The sequence below is a fragment of the Myxine glutinosa genome, chromosome 7 (genome assembly GCF_964187855.1).
Source record: "Myxine glutinosa chromosome 7, kmMyxGlut1.1, whole genome shotgun sequence".
In the NCBI taxonomy this organism is placed as follows: Eukaryota; Metazoa; Chordata; class Myxini; order Myxiniformes; family Myxinidae; genus Myxine; species Myxine glutinosa.
In genome coordinates, this window is record NC_136267.1 from 57,736,369 (window position 1) to 57,755,794 (window position 19,426).

The following is a 19,426-nucleotide window of genomic DNA, read 5'->3' on the forward strand; positions in this document are numbered from 1 at the left end:
CTCGATAAGGCGTCGGCGACCAGGTTATCCCTCCCAGGGCGATATTTGATGGTGCAGCAGAAGTCGGCGAGTTTGATACGCCAGCGAGTGATTTTCTCATTCTTAATGCGTTGAGCATGTAAGGTGTCGTACATAAACGCAACGCTCTGTTGGTCCGTTATGATTTGGAAGCGTCGTCCGAGCAAGTACGGACGCCAACGCCGAATCGACTCGACGATCGCGTACGCTTCCTTTTCGACAGACGAATGCCTCCGCTCCGCGGAGGTGAGAGTCCGCAAAAAGAAAGCCACAGGGCGCCCCCTCCCCCACCCCCCCGGGAGAGAGTCGCCGCTATCGCATGATCCGAGGCATCACTTTCCAAGACGAAAGATTTGCGCTCGTCGATTGTTGCTACAGCGGCGCCAGCGATGTCGGACTTAAGGCCCCGAAAAGCAGCCATGGCGGCAGGGCTCATGGGGAACGCTTCGCAGGCCACAAGTGGGCGGAGTTTCACGGAGAAATTTTGCACCCACTTAGAATAATGGGCAAACAGCCCGAGAGCACGCTTCAGCGAAGCTCGATCGCAGGGCGGGGCCATATCGAGCAAGGGTCGCAGACGCTCCTTATCTGGAACAACAGAGCCATGGGTCACGGTGTACCCCAGAAGATCTATCGTGCACATGGAGTAAGGACACTTAGCCTCATTCATGGTTCGGCGATACCTCTGCGCGACCTCGAGGAAGCGCTTCAGATTAGCATCATGATGGCCCTGGTCATGCCCGCAAACCGTAAGATTGTCCAGATATACAAAGACATCTGTCAAGATATCCTTAGCGATGAGGTCGTCCATAGCCCTCTGAAAACAAGAACCCCGTTTGTCACCCCAAAAGGTAATCGGGTGAACTGGTATAACCTTTGACCCGATTCAAAGTCGGTACAGATGCGATCGGCCCCGGAGATGGGGATCTGATGATACGCACTACGCAGATCGAGAGTGCTATAGACCGAGTACTGGGCCACCTGTCGAACCAGTGCGTCCATCCCCGGTAGAGGGTGGGCGTCCAGCTGTGTAAATCAATGAATCGTCTGCGAATAGTCGATTACCATGCATTTGCGATGCGCTTCACTTCGTACCACTAAGACCTGGGCCCGCCACGGCGACCGGCTAGGTTCTATGATACCTTCCTTTAAGAGCTGGGCCGTTTCTTCCGCAATGAATTGCGCGTCAGCTCGTGAGTAGCGCCGAGATTTTACCGCTACAGGTGTGCAGTCCGTGGTCATATTGGGGAACAGCGACAGAGGCTCAATTTCCATCCCTGCGAGTGCACACACAGCAAGCGTATCAGTACCACCAAATTCCATTTCCAAACGTCCATGTCGCTTAAGAAAATCATGTCCTCACAAAATATCAGCACATAATGCAGGTAAGACCATGAGATGTACATCTGGAAATATGCGTCCCTTTATCACAAGCTTCAATCGACATTCCCCTTTTGTGCTGAGCCTAAGCCCTTGGGAGGCCATAAAGATCCGACGTCTTGTCCCAAGGATCGGCCATCCATGTTTTTGCACCAGTCGATGATCGACATAACTATCTGTGGACCCCGTATCGATTAAAGCCCGAGCAAAAATGCCTTCGATCATAAGTGGGATAATGGCCTGAGCCAGGCCGGGTGGACCGGCAGGTATTGAGCCATCCGAGCGAGATGATCGCGCCTCGCGTGTAGATCCGACGCCAGCTACAGTTCTCCGGTCGTTCGAGCAGCCTCCGGATGGCGCTTGTGTCAAGCACGTAGTTTCAAAGCCGACTGCAGTTTGCCGTGCCAAAGCAGGAGCGCGTAGTTCATACGAGCAGCCTGCGGATGGCGCTCGTGTCACGTGAGAAGTGTCGAAGCCAACTGCAGTTTCCCCTGCCGAAGCAGGAGCTTGTAGTTCGTACGAGCAGCCTTCGGATGGCGCTAGAGTCACGCGTGGAGTCTCAAAGCCATCATGAGACGTTCGGATACCAGCCAAGGACAGTCGCTCCGCATTCGGTCGTGTTTGCGCCATTTGTTTTGGCGGCCCGATGAATCTCACCAAGGTCGAGCGCGCAGCCAGGGGCCCACGAGGAGGTGCGCCGCTCATCAAAGTCGGGTGAGGCGCCCCGCTCTGTGCTCGGCCCTTTTGCTCGGCGATAGGCCCATTCAAGGTCGCGCGAGTTCGTTTGCCCCGCGTAGCTTTTCAGCAAACTTTTGCAAAGTGCCCTTTTGTCAAACACAAATGACATATCGCTTCCCAAGCCGGACACGCCGACCTGGGATGTTGTCGATTCCCGCAGAAGTAACACATAGCGTTTCGTCCAGGCTTTGGTCCTGCAGCTGCTGCTGCCGCCAAGCCGGAATCTGGGTCCTCCTCGGGAGAGGCCAGGGGCTCCGGCAGTGAAGTCGAGTCTGCTCCCATGTCCTCGGCGGTAGATCTCTCCGGTCGGGCTTGTTGAGAGGTCCCCGCAGTGACACGTGTGTGGTCATAGGCGTTAGATTGTTCCCGAGCCTCAGTGTATACGTGCGCCAGCCGTAAAGCTTCCGTGAATGTCAAGTCCGCAGTTTCCAAAAGTCTTTGTCTAATGGTTGAAGAGCTGATTCCTGAGACAAAAGAATCGTGTACAAGATCATCTTGTACTTGCTCATGTGTGCGTACCTCCGGAGCACTATCAGCAAGCAGACGTCGTAGCTCTTGTGCGAAATGGTCCAGCGTCTCAGTGGGCTGTTGACTCCGCATTGCGAGCAGATGCCGGGAATAAACCACACTTCGTTTCTTAATGTAAATTCCTTTTAGCTCTGTCACAGCTGCATTGAATGTAGTACACTGGTCGATTCCCCTGTAGACGCTATGGTGTACTTTAGTCTGAAGTACTTCTAGTTTCGTTTCATCAGTGACAGCGGCGTCCTGGGCTTTGAACTGATTGTCCAGAGTCTTTAGCCAATGAGTCAGCTCCGAGCCTGAATCCGCTGCTTGTGGGTCGGCTGCAAATTGCGGCACCTGGATCATCCTGTGTCCCGCCATGTTCGCCTCTTGTTCTCGAGTGGACGGCGAGACTGATTGTTATTAAGTGTTGTAGAAATCAATCAAGTCCACAACTTTGTCCCATAGGTAGGTTTAATAACAATCAGATCTCTGGCATCATCCTGTAGAATACAATCATGCAATATATATATCAGGATCTTGGCATCATATCGGAAGGATCGATAATATTAGTCAATGCAAGCAAGCCTAGAATATCTGCATGTACGTACCATCTGAGTCTACATGTCATAGAGTAAATGTCGCAGGAGTGGCTCGGAGTCGCGGACGTCCGAGGTCTTATAGACGCCTCTCAGTGGTTTAAGTGAGCATCACACCTGGGTTCAACTTTGATACATTTTCACGACAGGTACCATCCATGCCGACTGGTTCGACACCTAGTCAGAACACCTGGGATGTTGGCAGACATGTGAGGCTGGTTCCACCCTTCAATGAAAAGGATGTAGCCAATTTTTTTTCACACTTTGAGAAAGTGGCTCAACTGCTAAAAAGGCCGGAGGAGTCCTGGACCATGTTAATGCAAAGTGTTCTGGTGGGTAAAGCTCAAACTATTTATTCGGCTTTACTGATTGACCAATGTGCCGATTATGAGATAGTGAAGAAAAACATTCGCAAAGCCAATGAATTGGTCCTGGAAGCTTACCGGCAAAAATTCCGGCATGCCAGGAAGAGGGAGAGTGAGACCCATGTGGAGTTTGCCAGAATGAAAGAAACCATGTTTGACAGGTGGTGTGATTCAAAAGGGGTTGGGAAAGACTTCGAACTATTGCGACAATTGATCCTGGTGGAGGAATTCCAACAGTGTATCCACAAGGACATTCAAGTACATCTGGAGGAAAGGAAAGTACCAAAGCTGTATGAGGCAGCAACCATGGCAGATTACTATGCCTTAACACACAGGATGGGGTTCCACAAACCGAACTTCTCGCCTAGACCGAGCCAGGGGAGCTATGGTACATCAGGGGCGGAGAACGAAAATTAATGGGAGCGGCCTCGAGATGAATATGAGGACTACTCTGATACCACGACGTCTAGAAATCCGAAGACAGCGGTTCCAAGGCAGACTTATCCTCCGGGGGGCTCGAGACAAACCACGAGGTTCTCCTCCGGGCATACTTGCGCTTTTTTCCATAAACCTGGACACTTGATGTCCCACTGTTATACTCTAGGAAAGGAAAATCAGGAGCGGAGTTCGACTAGTACAACTCCAAATGCAATGGCCAATGTGAGAAATCGCCCTCAAAAGGGTTACCAACCATTTATTTCAGAGGGGTTGGTGTCACTGTGTGGAGACCCGACTAACCGGAGACCTGTTAAGGTGTTGAGGGACACAGGAGCACATCAATCTTTAATGCTTGAAGGCATGTTGCCATTGTCAGAGGAGACGGCAACTGGTGATAGTGTTCGTTTACAGGGGATTGGTGGCTGTGTTAGAGCTCCACTTCATACCATCCATTTGGAGTCCGATATGGTGTCAGGACTGATCACCGTAGGTTTACAAGCCACTCTTCCTGTAGAGGGAGTATCTGTTGTTATCGCGAATGATTTGGCCGGTGGTCAAGTTTATGGTAACCCGATGGTTGTTAAAAAGCCCAGTAGGGAAAATAACACCACACCAGTTAGGGATGGCGACAAGGTTAGCAAGTTATTTGTAGGTGGACTGAACTTCAAAACAAAGGAAGAAGTTCTGACCTCTGTCTTCAGCAAAAATGGACTGCTTTTGGAAGTGCGGTTGGTAAAAGACAGGGAAACGCACAAGTCAAGAGGGTTTGGCTTTGTCAGGTTTGAAAGCACAAAGGACGCCAAAGAGGCAGAGAAGAATTGGAATGGTAAGGATTTGGAGGGTCAGACCATAGCCGTAGAGAAGGCAGCCCGTAGGCGGTGAGGGGGCTACAGAGGAGGACAACGGAGTAGTAGTTTTGGTGGTGGCCACAACCGATATTATTATGGAGGCTCCTAGAGTTACAGCAGCTCCCGGAGGAAGGATTATTAGGATAAGGGCCGAGAAGGAGATCGCTATTCCCGGGACTACAGTGACAAGCGGTCCAACCGTGATGATTACGAAAGTTAGAAAGAGTTGAAGCACTGACTGCTGCGGAGAAGCCGAGCAAAAATTCCTACACGGATTAACCGTGAACTCCACGTTCCGAAAGGCGTCCATGTAGTGAACTTTCCTGCATGGACTAACCGTGAACTCCATGTTCCTAAAGGCGTCCATGTAGTGAATACTTCCAGGCCTCACCACCCAACCACCATTGAACCTGGCTTTCAGCTCGGCCTCCCGGGAAAAGTGCTGTAGATTTGCTTGACTTTGGGTTTTTGATTACTACCCCTTAACCTTCATTCAAACGAAATGAAAAGTAAAATCAGAGGGTGATGAGATGGAGTTTGGCTTTGCAGGAGTCCATCTGGGAAATTGAACACGTAGAGGACAGGGACAATGTCGTGGCTGACGCTTTGTCCAGAGTCAATTAACTTTGGAAATCTCTGTGGGTTGTTCGAAGTTTGTTGCTTTATTTTTGGGAAATATTGATTATTGTGGTTCACGGGAATTGATGATTTGGGTTGTGAGTTTACTTTGTTTGTTTACAGAGTTTGCCTACAAAGAAAGTTTTCGTTGTGTTCAAACTTTCTTTCTTGAGGGGGGGAAGTGTTACGGATTCGGCCCTTCCGTGGTTGTGGTTTTCATCCACTTGTAACATTGCTGGTTATGTATTATTATTCTTATCGGGGTTGGAAGGAAACGGCGATTATCGTTGTTATGATTATTATTGTTGGTTCTAAGTATTATGGTTATTGTTGTTTAAAGGAAATGGTTATTGTGATTAAAAGGTTAAAAGCGCTCATGGTAAAAATGATCAAGAAATCGGATCGTGCACGCGAAAACGACGAGCGAGGAAGAAGAGGTCGTGAGGCAAAGGTCGGGGAGACGCATGTCAAAGCTCCGTAACGGGCGTGGTCGAGCGAACGTCGCGAGTGAACTTTGAGACCTTGAAAGGAAGTTTGTGCGATTGGTGTTATCGCCGGAATATTGAGGAACCTGCGTAGTCAGGTATCGGCATTGAGGTTCCGGAAAATCCTTGCCTAGAGGCTCCGGCTCGAGTGAGAGCCGTCAACCATTTTGCCCCGCGCGCTGCGTGCATCGGAAAAGGTTTCTGCCACGTCGGCTGGTCTTATCCTCCGGTGGTCTGCCGGGGATGGGTGTGCACCAAAGCGACGTTTGAAGATTACACGGCGGTTCGCTGATTGAACGGCGAATGTGCACGTCGGCGCGCGTCTTTGGGGTTTTCTATTCTACCGCGAGTTTTCTGGGTGTTGGACCACGTGACTTTTGTGTCGCTTCGACCGCCGACGCCTCGATTGATCTTGATCGGACATTGTTCCAACGATCGCTGGAGCGAATCAACTTCACCTTGGAGAGTTATAGAGACATTGAGGAGTGCTCCGTTCCATTCCTTGGGAGTGTCGTGAGTTTGAGTAAAGTTACGAGAGAAGGTGGTACCATCTTAAAATATTGATTGTATGGCTTATTGCTATTATTGTTGTATCGTGATTCCTGTCTGTTCTTTAATATATTATTTGGTTGTGGATAACTCTTGGTGTGGTTTCCATATTGATTTCGACACGGAATAACATATTTCTTTTCTGCCGTGGTTCCTCCCGGGGTTCGGGGGTAAAAGGAGACCAGGAGGTCAGGGAGGAGCACGTAACTATTTGCAATGTTTGTTTGTCTTGGCTAAACAAACTTGGTTTCATTGTAGCTGTTCCAGATGGTAGAATTAACTCAGTGTGGAATATGTAACGAACATTGTTTGTGGTTAACATCACAGTGAGATGCAAAATACTTTGTAAATTAATCAAGGTGAAGGAATGTGTTCCCTCCCACCCATATGACGAGGCCTGTGGGGGATGGGTTCACATGTATCTCTCTTTCTTCCCACTTGCTCCGCATACAAATTGGTCTCATGAATGAGTTGTAACATCTTAAAAATTGCGTATGGAACGATCAAAAAAATTGTATGCAGTCTTGTTTTTCAAAAAAATCCATATAGAAAACAATTCGGAAATAAATACCTATAAATTGATGCAGTCATAAATTAAATAAGGGCTTCCTTATTGCATGCAAGTTTGCTTCAGTAGGGGAGCTATCTCCAGCACTTTGAGTTAAAACTGGGTCGGGTTCCCAAGTAATCTTTTTCCAAAGGCAAGAATTAAAATTATAGGCATCTACTGAATTGTCAAGACAGTTAATAAACATGCAGGTTTGAAGTTATAACCTGAATCTCGGTGGATTGAAAAGTTATAAGTTGTGATGCTCAAATCCTGTGAAACAATAATGTTAAAAGATGAATGAATTATGGATATGTGCTTGCAAAACTCATTCAGGTATTTCGAAGATAATATTTCGAAGTTTAAGAAGTAAAAATATATAAAGTTTGTAGTTTACATTGAGATAGTCAGTGAATGACCTTTCCTATATCCTTGTAGTATCGAACATGAGAACTATGGCTCCACATAGTCTGATATGGACAATGGAAAGAACAGATGTGCCTCATTAGGAATATTTTGATATGCAGACCTAATCTCTCCACTCAGCGGGATGTCTGCCCAGCCCAGCATTTCACTCGACCTATCAATTGCATTTCCCCATTGATCTTTCCCTCCGACCAATCCCCACCACTCTCCTCCCCATTTTCTCTTCATGTAACCAATCCCATTTAGCTCCTCCCTGTCTCCCTCAGCCCCACCCCCATTTCTCTCTTCTTCACAAGTATAAAAGGATGCTCTGGACTGCAGAGCTTTAGGATTTTGACTGAGGATTTTGTTGTGTATCTTGCAGTGTGCTCTTCTTGTATCTTGCAGTGTGCTCTTCTTGAATTGCAGTGTGTTCTTCTTGGTTTGGAAAGGGTTTATTGTTCTTACTGTGTATCTTCTCGTAAACAAAAGTGAGATCCTCCTCGGGAATTAAAATTTGTCAATCCTTCTTCTGAAAAAGGTTTGGACATTGAATTATTGATTCATCAATTACTTCAGGTCTAAATTCCTCAACAGAGGGAAACAAGATGGGGTGAGAGAGGGAAGCACAACAACAGTAGAGAACAGGGACAGTGGAAGGTCCATGGAGGGGAGAGGACACATGGTACAAAACAAATAAACAAATGGACACCACAAGGACTTTCAGGAAAGAAAACGAAATTTGAAAAAGGTGGATTTGGGGTGTATTAACAGGGGTAGAAAAGATAACGGTTTTGGATGGGGGAAGATAAGACATGGTGGTGAACAGCTGTTTGAAGACCTGGAGGAAGGAGTGGGATTGAAGAGAGTGTAGGAGTTTGTTCCAGAGGTGGGTAAAAAATAGGAATGAATGAGTGAATGTGAGCAGAGAGTCTTGATTTTGGCAGTTTCACCAGAAGAGGGTTGCTGACAGATCTTGTATATGTCCTGCAGGAATATTTGGGGGACAAAGCACAGACAGAGCAGCGGAAGCTGGGCCGGAGAGGAGAGATCATTAATGAAGACCATAAAAAGCACAGGGCCCAGAACACTGCCTTGAGGAACTCCAGCCTGGACAGGAAGGGGAGATGAGAAAATGCCATTTAGAGCCACATGTTGACCACAACAGGAGAGGAAGTCCACGAGCCATGTGTGGAGATTTCCATTGACACCACAAGAGAGTTTTGTGAGCAGGGCGAGGTGCCAGACTGTATCGAAAGCACGAGATATGTCAAGGGAGACGGCTCTGATTGCAAGCTAAGCATTCACCTTTAAAAGCCTTGCGTTCAAACCGCCTTGCACAAAAGCGTCTCCCTCATGGCAGTTTTTCAAAAAGTCCGTCAAGAAATGACTTTCATCGGTACACACCTGCACCGCCTTCCTTTTCAATGCTCGCAAGTACAGAGACTCCAGACTGGTTGAAGATCCACACACTTTAAATACCAGAATCATGACCGCTCTCAATCGTGACTTATTCCGCACATTAAGATAACTGTACCAGGAAATCAAATTAAATGACAAAGCACTAATCAGTTAGAAATTGGTCAACATCAGCATCACACGTGAGCTAACACCAAATGAATTCAACTGCCTGAGAAGATACAATCTTTGCATCGATGTATTGTACAGAAATACAGAATCAGTATTTCCATCAAAAGTTAACTTGTTATTAATTATGGTGTCCAGGTATTTAAATTTGTTAACAATTTCCACCTTACCACCATTTATGGTTGAGGGGTCATGATTGTGACGTTTCCAAAAGTCCAAAATAATCTCTTTAGTTTGACACACATTCAGAGTAAGACAAAAGTCTCCACACCACTTGTTCAATGTGTCAATCTCATCGATGTACAATACAAAGGATGATTGATTGGAAAGACAGCCAACGATGGCGGCATCGTCTGCGTACTTAATAAAGTTACAAACTTATTTAAGAGCCACGCATCCATTGGTGTACAAACTGAACAGTGGAGGTGACAATACACAGCCTTGTGGATCACCAGTATTCAAGATTGATAACTTTGATAAACTACCGTTCACCCTCACCTGCTGAAGACACGGCCTCGTAAACAAGCTTTCCACCCAAAGTATGATATGGGGGTTCAAGCACTGGTCACTCAAAACTTTTAGAAAGGTAAATGGTTGCATTGTGTTAAAGGCTGATGGGAAAATCAATAAATAACACACGAACATACACTACATGGCCAAAAGTATGCGGACACTCCTTTTAATTTGTGGATTCGGCTGTTTCAGCCACACCCATTGCTGACAGGTAAATATAATCAAGCACACAGCAAGGCAATCTCCATAGACAAACATTGGCAGTAGAATGGGCCGTAATGAAGAGCTCAGTGACTTTCAACGTGGCACCGTCATAGGATGCCACCTTTCCAACTCGTCAGTTCATCAAATTTCTGCCCTGTTACAGCTGCCCCGGTCAACTGCAAGTGTTGTTATTGTGAAGTGGAAACGTGAAGGAGCACCAACAGCTCAGTCGCAAAGTGGTAGGCCACACAAGCTCACAGAACGGGACCGCAGAGTGCAGAAACGCGGAGCTCATAAATATCGTCCGTCCTCGGTTGAAAAACTCACCACCGAGTTCCAAGCTGCCTCTGGAAGCAACATCAGCACAACAACTGTTCGTCGGGAGGTTCATGAAATGGGTTTCCATGGCTGAGCAGCCACACACAAGCCGAAGATCACCATGCGCAATGCCAAGCGTCGGCTGGAGTGGTGTAAATCTTGCCGCCATTGGACTCTGGAGCAGTGGAAACGCGTTCTCTGGAGTGATGAATCACGCTTCACCATCTGGCCATCTGATGGACGAATCTGGGTTTGGCAGATGCCAGGAGAACGCTACCTGCCCGAATTCATCGTACCAACTGTAAAGTTTGGTGGAGGAGGAATAATGGTCTCAGGCTGTTTTTCATGGTTCGGGCTCGGCCCCTTCGTTCCAGTGAAGGGAAATCTTAACGCCACAGCATACAATGACATTCTAGACGTTTGTGTGCTTCCAAGTTTGTGGCAACAGTTTGGGGAAGGCCCTTTCCTGTTTTAGCATAACAATGCCCCCGTGCACAAAGGGAAGTCTGTGCAGAAATGGTTTGTTGAGATTGGTGTGGAAGAACTTGACTGGCCTGCACAGAGCCCTGACTCAACCCCATCGAACACCTTTGGGATGAATTGGAACACCAACTGCGAGCCAGGCCTAATTGCCCAACATCAGTGCCTGACCGCACTAATGCTCTTGTGGCTGAATGGAAACAAATCCCCACTGCAATGCTCCAACATCTAGTGGAAAGCCTTCCCAAAAGAGTGGAGGCTGTTATAGCAGCAAAAGTAGGAGGGGGGGGGGGGGGGGAGGGGGGGTGGAACTCCATATTAATGCCAATGATTTTGGAATGAGATGTTCGAAGAGCATATACAAGTGTGATATTCGGTGTCCACATACTTTTTGCCATGTAGTGTAGGTTCCATTCTGGTCAAGGTGACTTGTGGTTAGATGAAGTAAACTGAGCCAGGCATCTTCAATGCACAGCGCAAACACCGCCTTCCAACACACAAGAGCAACCACCCCTCCTCAGACACAACAATTTGCAACACCCTTCCTCCCTCCACCCCAAGGGTGGATGAAAAGCAGCATTGTCTTACTTGTGGTGCAGTACTAGGGCATTCCTGCATCAGCAAGTCAATTCGTAGCATACGACTGTGATTCTATGCACCACAATCTCCCTGCATGGGTGCCCCCGTGTTTATCCAATGGAGGAGCTGTATGCATTGGAAAACCCATTGAGGAGCAGGTTGGATCTCGCAACTCATTCTGCCAACCGATCTGACCACTTACGAGTCTCCTTTCTTTTATTACCTGTTCCCCGTTTAGTCAACCACACGCTCATCCACCACACACGCATGCCCAACTCTCCCCCTCTGACGCAACACCCCCACCCCCACCCAGCCCAACATTCCACAAACCTTGCATTCGCATTCCAATATCCTTCTGTCCTATTGGCATTCGGATGTCTCCAAGGAAGCTTGAATCCATTCTTGGCTGCTTCCATGGTGGACCAAACACTCCTTTCTCTGCAAAAGTGTCAGGATTGATTTCACTATAACTTATTAACAAAGCTGAAAATTATGCACGACATGGGTCTATTTCAATAGCCTGGTGTTGGCTTTGCGGTTAGGCTGCCGGCTTTGGATCCTAGGATCCTGGGTTTGAATCCCGGTCGATCGCTAAATTAATGCCAGGGGGGTTGACTCAGCCTGTCATCCTTCTGAGGTCGGCAAATTGAGTTCCAATTCACTGGTAATTCCCTGTGTGTTGCAAGAGGCGACGAAAAGGGTTGGCGGCAGGAAGGGCATCCGGCCATAAAACATTGCTTCAGAAAGGGGACCACGGTGCCCGAAAAAGGCCAACCCCTGCTCTGCCGGAAAAATGGCCTCGAAAGGTGGGGGGTTTTATGGGTCTATTTCATTACCATGTGGCAAAGGATGTTCAATCGCTTCTTTGGTCTTTGGTTGCGGTTCCGGTGGAGCAAACTTTTCCTGATCTTCATGCACAATCTGCAACAAAATTCCAACTTCAACAAACCAAACTTCTTAAAGATCCTATGCTGGGGAGGGGGGTGGGAAGAAGGGAGGGGAAACTGTATGCAGGGTTCTCCATGCTTTGAAAAGTACCTATCCATTGGTAAAAACAAACTAGGTCGACGTGTTGATGATCCAGCAAAGTGAGAAGCAATCAAATGAAGGAAAATGAGCAAAGCAAGTTTTTTGGGGTGAGAGGGGAGATGAGGGAGGGAGGAAGCAGGTACATAAAGGTGTCCCCACAATAGCTAACTATTGGAGAAAAACAACAACAGCGAAATGAAGGGAAGCACAAGGATTTAAAAAAAAAAAAAAAAAATTGAACTTGCAGACATAGAAGTCAACACAAGACAGGACTTTTTACATGAAACAAACACAATCGTCGACATTTTTACTCAATTAGCAATACTGGGTTCCAGAACCTTTTTTTTTGGGTCCCGTTGGACTTCGTCCAAAACGGGAGCTTCTGGATTGGGTCTCGTCAACCATTTCTCGACATGCATGGGTCGACTTTGTTCAAACTTGGCACAAGGACAACACATGAGAATGTAGATATGCAATAGCTTCTGTTTTGTAATACAACCAAAGAGGGCCGACATTCGGCCTTTAACTCCATACAGCAAAATTACGAAAACCACGGGGGCTAGGACATTGTCTTTTTCTTCTTGTTCACTTTTTAAAAATAATTTCTCTGATAGATTTAGGCAGCGGTAAATGCATTGCAAACCATGTGCATGATCGGCAATGTCTGCAGTGCAGCTTACTTTGAAAGAATATGGATTTTCTTCCTTCTTTGAAATTTCTAAACAAAACTTCTTCAGCATCTTCCTTTTTTTCGTCTTTTTCATCGATCGAAATTTTTTCGGAATGCTGCCACTTTGATATTGCATCTGCAAGACACAAAATCATGTTATTCAGTGCAATCCTTCACTTACTTATGAGCATAATGCGTTGTTAGAATGAAACCAATTCTTGTTGTTGGAATGAAAAAATGGCAGGTGTGGGGAGGGAGTAAGCTCGCACAAAATCTCAACATTTAAACTTTCGGTTTTGGATAGAACTTTCAAATTTACAGAAATAAAAAATCCTTTTAAATCTAATCTCGACACTATTTATTAATTTATCGAAGATGTAGGCCAATGGATGAGCAAGGTAACAAAAGGTAAAGAAGCAAAATCGTGAAAGTCGGGCCAAGGTTTGACAAAATGAACAAGCGAATCAATAAACAGGACAAGGGGCGACATGGGATGTGAGGAAACAGGAATCTGCAAGTGAAAGGGTCGGGTTAGGTCAGCTTAATGGGTTTTAAAAAGATTACAATTAGTGATGGAGAATGTCGTGGGACATTGGTGCACCGCTTGTTTAAAGACATGGAGGGAAGAGTGTGCAAGTGAACCGTCTCAGAAAGGCAATTCCACAAACAGGAGAATGGAGGAACAAAAGAGTTTAGGTGTGCTGAAAGCTTGGAATTTGGGAGTGTCAGCAGGAAGGCATTCAGGGAAGAATGGATGTGTCCTGGAAGAGCTGGGAAGGTTTGGAGATCTGAGACATCAGAGGGAGCTACACAGGAGGAGGTGCTAAAAATTAAATACGCAAATAAATAACAAAAACATGCCACCAACTGGCCACAGTTACATGATAATCCTATTTTCAAATTGCTCACCATGTAGAAACATTTGGATGTAGTTTGATTCATGCTTGGCACACAAAGCAATCAAAGGCTTTTCATCACAGCAATGTGATGTAATCGGTGAAGACAAGGGTGGAATAGATAAATAGAAAAGAATTAAGAAACAAACACTTACCACAACATTCTCCCTGTGCTTTAATCCGACAAGGTGGCTCAGGATCGACATCCGTGAAGCACTAACATCACATAGTTCACAGGTGTAGTACGGCAATGCACTCGGATTATTTTTGCACAAGTGCTCGGTGATGTGATTTGCACCTGAATCATAATCAGACAAACATGGATAGCAACCTCTTAATTCTTGTTTCAAATGCTGAAGAATCACTCATATCAGAATCAGCATTCTTTTTTATTTTAAAACATGCCAAGAACATGGCATGTTTTATGCCCCCATGCCCCCCAAGCCCTCTCCCTTCCACACATCTCCCTGCTCTCAAATGTTGTGTTTGTGTGCTTCCCCATCTCTCCCCATCTTGTTTTCCGCTCCCTCTTTTTGTGTGTTTTGTTTGTCTGGTTGATTTGTTTGTGAAGTAAATGTTAGCTCTTTCACGAGCCTCGATTCAGTATACAAAAAAAAAGAAAAAAAAAGACAATCAAAAATATAACATCGAAAAGCATTTAAAAAACAAAAAAATCCCCACTAAATTGTGCTCCCTCCTTCTTTCCAACTTCCATTATTCATTTATCCGAACAAGCCAAACTTAGCATGTACACCAATTTTGAACATGCAAAATTAATGAGCATCACAAGACTATTTGACAGAAAGACAACACCAGGGGTTGCAGGTCTGCAAGAACAAGTGGGTGAGGAGGATTACAGGAGTGAAAAGGGTGGATAGCGGGAAGATGGATGAACTGGGGGGGGGGGGGGGGGGGGGGAAGATTCGTGTGCCCATGAGCTTGACAGGGAGATTGGTAAAAATGTGGGCTGAAAAAAAAAAAGCTTGCTTTGAGTGAGCTGGACACTTGGTGCAGATGGAGGAAGAGAATGGTGAAGAGGGGATAGGTTGAGGGAGCAAGGTAGGAGGAAACAAGGTTTCTATGGTTGAGATGGGAAGATTGTGTGAGGAGTCATGTCAATTAGTTGGGGTGGTTGGAGAGTAGAGAGAGTTGGCCAAGGACAGGGGGAAGTGGAGGAATGTCATCGTCGATACATGGCAAAGATTGGTACGAATAGACATCACCCCCTTTTAAAGGGAAGAAGAGTGAGAGAAGAAGAAGAAGAAGAAGACTAAAGTAAGTGCAAGACCGAATCACACTGGCGTATTGACAAATTGCATATTCCATCCCCATGTTTGACTATTAAATTAATATGACGGTTCTCAATTTATTATTTAACTCGAACTGCACTCTTCAACGTCGCGCCGTCAACAGATACAGTCACGTGAAAAAGTAAGTACACCCCATGTAAATAGATACATGAGTGCTTGGGATATTGTTGTCACATGCACACAGTGACCAGTCTTTGCCATAAAGGCCTGTAGCCCTTTCAAAGTTGCCATTGGCCTCTTGGTGCCCTCTCTGATCAGTCTCCTTGCTTCGTCATTGAGTTTGGAGGGACGGCCTGATCTTGGCAGGATCTTGGCAGGATCTTCGTGGTACCATGCGCCTTCCAATTCTTCATGATTTTCTTGACTGTGCTTCGAGGGATATTCAAGGCCTTTGAAATATTTTTATACCTATCCACTGATCTGCGCCTTTCCACAACTTTATCCCAGAGATCTTCTGAAAGCTCCTTGGTGCTCACGGTTTAGTTTTGCTGTGAAATGCACAACCCAGCAAAGGAAACCTGCAGTAACAGCTGATTATATTCTAAAATAATCAGAATCATGACAATTTAACACAGGTGGAGGCCAATTAACTTGGTGTGTTATTTTGAAGGTGACTTGTTACACCCGGGGTAATTTACAATTGCTATTATAAGGGGGTTGGACACTTATCCAACCATGCTATTCCAGTTTAGTATTTTTTATTAATTTTCTGAAATTTGCAGAATTTGTATTTCACTCAGAAGTTGGGGTTACGATGTGTAAATAAAGGTGGAAAAAGTCTGATTTAATGCCTTTAAATTCCAGGCTACAAAGCAACAAAAGGTGACAATTTTGAAAGGGGATGCAGATTTTTTTCTCGGCAATGGAGCTCCTTTTCTATGGAGAAGGCCATATCAAATAATGGCAATAAGAAAATCAAGACTGCACAAAAATACATCTCTCGAGGGGGGCAAAAGATTATTGTCACATTCTTGTCACAGTTTCAGTATGTGTGTATTCATATCTCCTGCTCCCCCCCCCCCCCCTCCTCCAAAGAGAGTGTCACCTACCAATTGCTGGCTCATTATGCTTTGCCAATTCCTTCAGTTGCTCAACGAAACCTGCAACGATGAAGAATAAATCAACAAAAAAAACCACAACACATCAATGTCAAATTCATTCATTCATTCATTTTATACGCAGCAAATGGCTCCTGGTTGCATCATTGCTGGAAGTGTGGTTATGCCGCTGATGCAATGCTCCCTGTAGGTTAAGGTTAGAATTTGTAATTTCATTTGTCATCTTTGGGATCGTTAACGTCAACCAGCTAATGCCGGTGTAGCAGGATTCTCTCACTCCCCTAAAATCTCACTCTAGAGTGATTCTGTCCTTGGATAATTACACTCTGGAGTGAACTAATCCTAGGACTGGCACACTCTAGACTCTAGAGTGTAATTATCCTCGGACAGAATCACTCCCCCTGTCAGGATCAACACACTCCCTCCAGGATCAAAGCACCCCCCTTTAGGATAAAGTCAATCCCCCAGAACGAATGGAAAGATATATTTAGTTAGAGTTAGGGTTGTTAGGGTTAGGGTTGTTAGGGTTAGGGTTGTTAGGGTTAGGGTTGTTAGGGTTAGGGGTGTTAGCGTTAGGGTTAGGTTAGGGTTACAAAGGACATCATTCTGCCCTGTTTATCAATTCATTTCTCATTTTATGTTCATATTCATTAACTTTGTCATTAACATTAACTGATTAATTGACATTAATTAACATTTGTCATTCATTAACTGCTCAGAAGCGCTTGTTTCCTGGTTATCGGTACGTGAACACACCTTTGCCAATATACAAACAATTGAGTGACATTTTAAAACCTGTACGGTATTTAATATTTCTTAAAAGTGCAGTAAAGTTACAGAACGTAACTTGAAATGACATATTATATGTTGAAATGAAAATATCCTTTTTGTATAAAACATCGTAAATGTATCATAATGATTACTGCGAATGCTCTAATATCAAAATATTGTTACAGTTTCCGTGCGACCCTCCTGCCCTTACCAAGGGGAGATTAAGCCCCTTGTCCTCTTTGGGTCGTCGCAACCGTGAGACTTGAGTCGCCCCTCCCGGGCAGACGCAGGGTAGGGTTCCGGGACAATTCTCGCACGTACCTACGTGACAAGTACCTATGCCGCCGCGGAAGCGGGGATAAAGCCTCGCACGAACCACGCATAATTTGAGTACGTCTGAGCGGATGGTGTACCACGTGGTCCATGCAGTTATCTTATATTGGAACCCGATTAGAGCGATAATTCGTACCACGCTTAGTCAATAGATGGAAGGGACGAGACGATCAAATGGAAGGAAGCACACAGGTTTAATAATTATTATACAAGGCGAAGAGACACAGAGCAGAACGTAAACAGTCTTAGCTTATCCCCAGACTCGGGCCCATTCACACTCACAGGGGGAAATGAAGAAAGGAAATGTTCAGGCGCTGAACACGCCGGCTTGGTTGTCCAGGAACAGCTTCACCCGGCGTGGTCCTCCCCGGTCACAGCACGTCCCTCGATGAAGGCAGGCAGGCGGTGGGAGGGATTCTTGCAGCGGTCTCTCGAACAAAGGCAGAGCAGGCAGGCAGGAAAATATACGCGTCTCTCACATGGCTCGGTGGTTCCTCACAGCACTATTAATCAGCGGCGTGCTTTCATTCGCGTAAATCAATAGAGAGGATCCGCCTCAAGCTCAACTGAGCAATTAACTTGTTCAAATGCCTCTTCCCTCAAAACTCGTTTGGCTTCTTTCAGCGCACCTCTCCTCAGAACTTGTTCACTTGTCAAGCGCCTCTCCCATAACTTAGGATTTGTCCAACTCTCAAGCACCTCTCCCATAACTTAGGACTTGTCCAACTCTCAAGCGCCTCTCCCATAACTGGGGTGGGGGCTTTGCGCAAAGGATTTTATTGCCACGCCCTTAGCCCCCATCGAATGTTCTAACCACGCCTTTTGACCCAGTGCTAAGCCACTCCCTTCGAACCCTGATTGGCGGCTCGCGCTTACCCTCGGCTTCTCCTCCGCCTTCCTTCGGTCTTGCCTCGACTTGTCAGGCCTGCCTCATGTTAATTTGCGCCAAAAACCACAGTATCGAGGCGGCATAAGCAATGGAGGGACCTAACTCTCATTATTCTACTCAACGCAAAACTAACACAGGAAAAGGACTATGCTTACATTTACTAAGACATAACTGAACTATCGCGAGGCTACGTGTTGTAGTGTGACTAAACTATGAGGGGGGTTAATTAACCTTTATTGTAAAAACTCAAAACCGCAACAATATACAGTTATTTGAATGTTAAATTTATGCTTTTCTTTATTTGATTTACCCAGTTTAATACAGGGATGCGAAAAACATTGTATTTTTATTTTTAGGGATTGACGTTTACAAAGGACATCATTCTGCCCTGTTTATCAATTCATTTATCATTTTATGTTCATATTCATTAAATTTGTCATGGTTGTATGTCATTACCATGCAATAAATATTGTTTAAATCACAAACAAAATATATAGGGGCAGTGTTGTAATCCTGGGGAGTCATTTGATCCTGCAAGGGGAAATTGTTAAAATCCTAGGGGGAGTGATTTCATCCGAGGATAAAACCACTCAAGAGTGAATTTTTCCTCGGAAAATATCACTCTGGAGTGATTTTATCCTGGGGAGTGATTCTATCCTCCTACACCAGCAGACAGGATGCCGACTTTAATATCCACCCGAGGGACGACAAACACATTCATGTTTCACCCTGCCTGTGAGACACCAGGATGACAGTTTGTAACTGTGATGCCATTTTTTTTTCTTCTTCCGTTTTTCGGTCCGGTCGTGAGAGGACGCTGGCGTCGTTTGCTCGCCGCTTCTCTGACTGGACCATTGTCCGTGTCTTGCTTTCCTGGTGGTCGTGGCGGATTTATGGCCATTGAGTCTTCCTCTGCGCGGTCCCGGCTCTGCTCTGCTGCTCCGGGCTTCACCTGCTCGGCTCCATCGCTGTTTCCTCGGGCCCACTCCCGTTGGTTGTGTCGATTGTTTCGCCTCCTCACCCTTGGCCGCGTGCTCGCTTTGCCTTCGCTCCTGCTGGCATGGCTCTGCGGTACTCTGCCGCAAGGCTTCTCCTGCTTAAAACCCGCTCCACCCCATCATGCATCTCTGCAATCAGATCGAATGGACTCCTGCGTCGACCCAGGTACATTCACCGTGGCTCCGGTCGTAAGTTTGTTTATTTACAATCAGGTCACTCCATCCCCATCCTCTGGTCGGCTCAGCGCACTCCCACTCATCGTCCCAACACACCTGGTCACAACAACGCACAAAATC

The 19,426-nt window shown here is 46.1% G+C and overlaps 3 protein-coding genes across 12 annotated transcripts in view; 1 reads left to right on the top strand and 2 right to left on the bottom strand.

Annotated features, from left to right (window-relative positions):
- The window catches only part of LOC144888143 (uncharacterized), a 1,118,715-nt gene that overhangs the window by 729,170 nt on the left and 370,119 nt on the right, over positions 1 to 19,426 (bottom strand). The gene's annotated exons all lie outside the window — the stretch shown is intronic.
- LOC144892862 (uncharacterized) overlaps positions 1 to 19,426 on the top strand; it is a 473,149-nt gene that overhangs the window by 376,001 nt on the left and 77,722 nt on the right. The window lies entirely within an intron of this gene.
- LOC137431272 (uncharacterized) overlaps positions 1 to 19,426 on the bottom strand; it is a 109,144-nt gene that overhangs the window by 72,593 nt on the left and 17,125 nt on the right. Inside the window, exons 2-7 of one of the 3 annotated variants that reach the window (XM_078781786.1) lie at positions 16,130 to 16,180; positions 13,926 to 14,068; positions 12,885 to 13,010; positions 12,012 to 12,096; positions 11,506 to 11,613; positions 1,161 to 1,295 (exon numbers count right to left, since the gene is read on the bottom strand). In XM_078781786.1, coding sequence (XP_078637912.1) covers positions 1,161 to 1,295; positions 11,506 to 11,613; positions 12,012 to 12,096; positions 12,885 to 13,010; positions 13,926 to 14,068; positions 16,130 to 16,180 — 648 coding nt within the window. The remainder of the gene's footprint in view (positions 1 to 1,160; positions 1,296 to 11,505; positions 11,614 to 12,011; positions 12,097 to 12,884; positions 13,011 to 13,925; positions 14,069 to 16,129; positions 16,181 to 19,426) is intronic. The other 2 variants (XM_078781787.1, XM_078781788.1) reach the window with 2 other exon arrangements.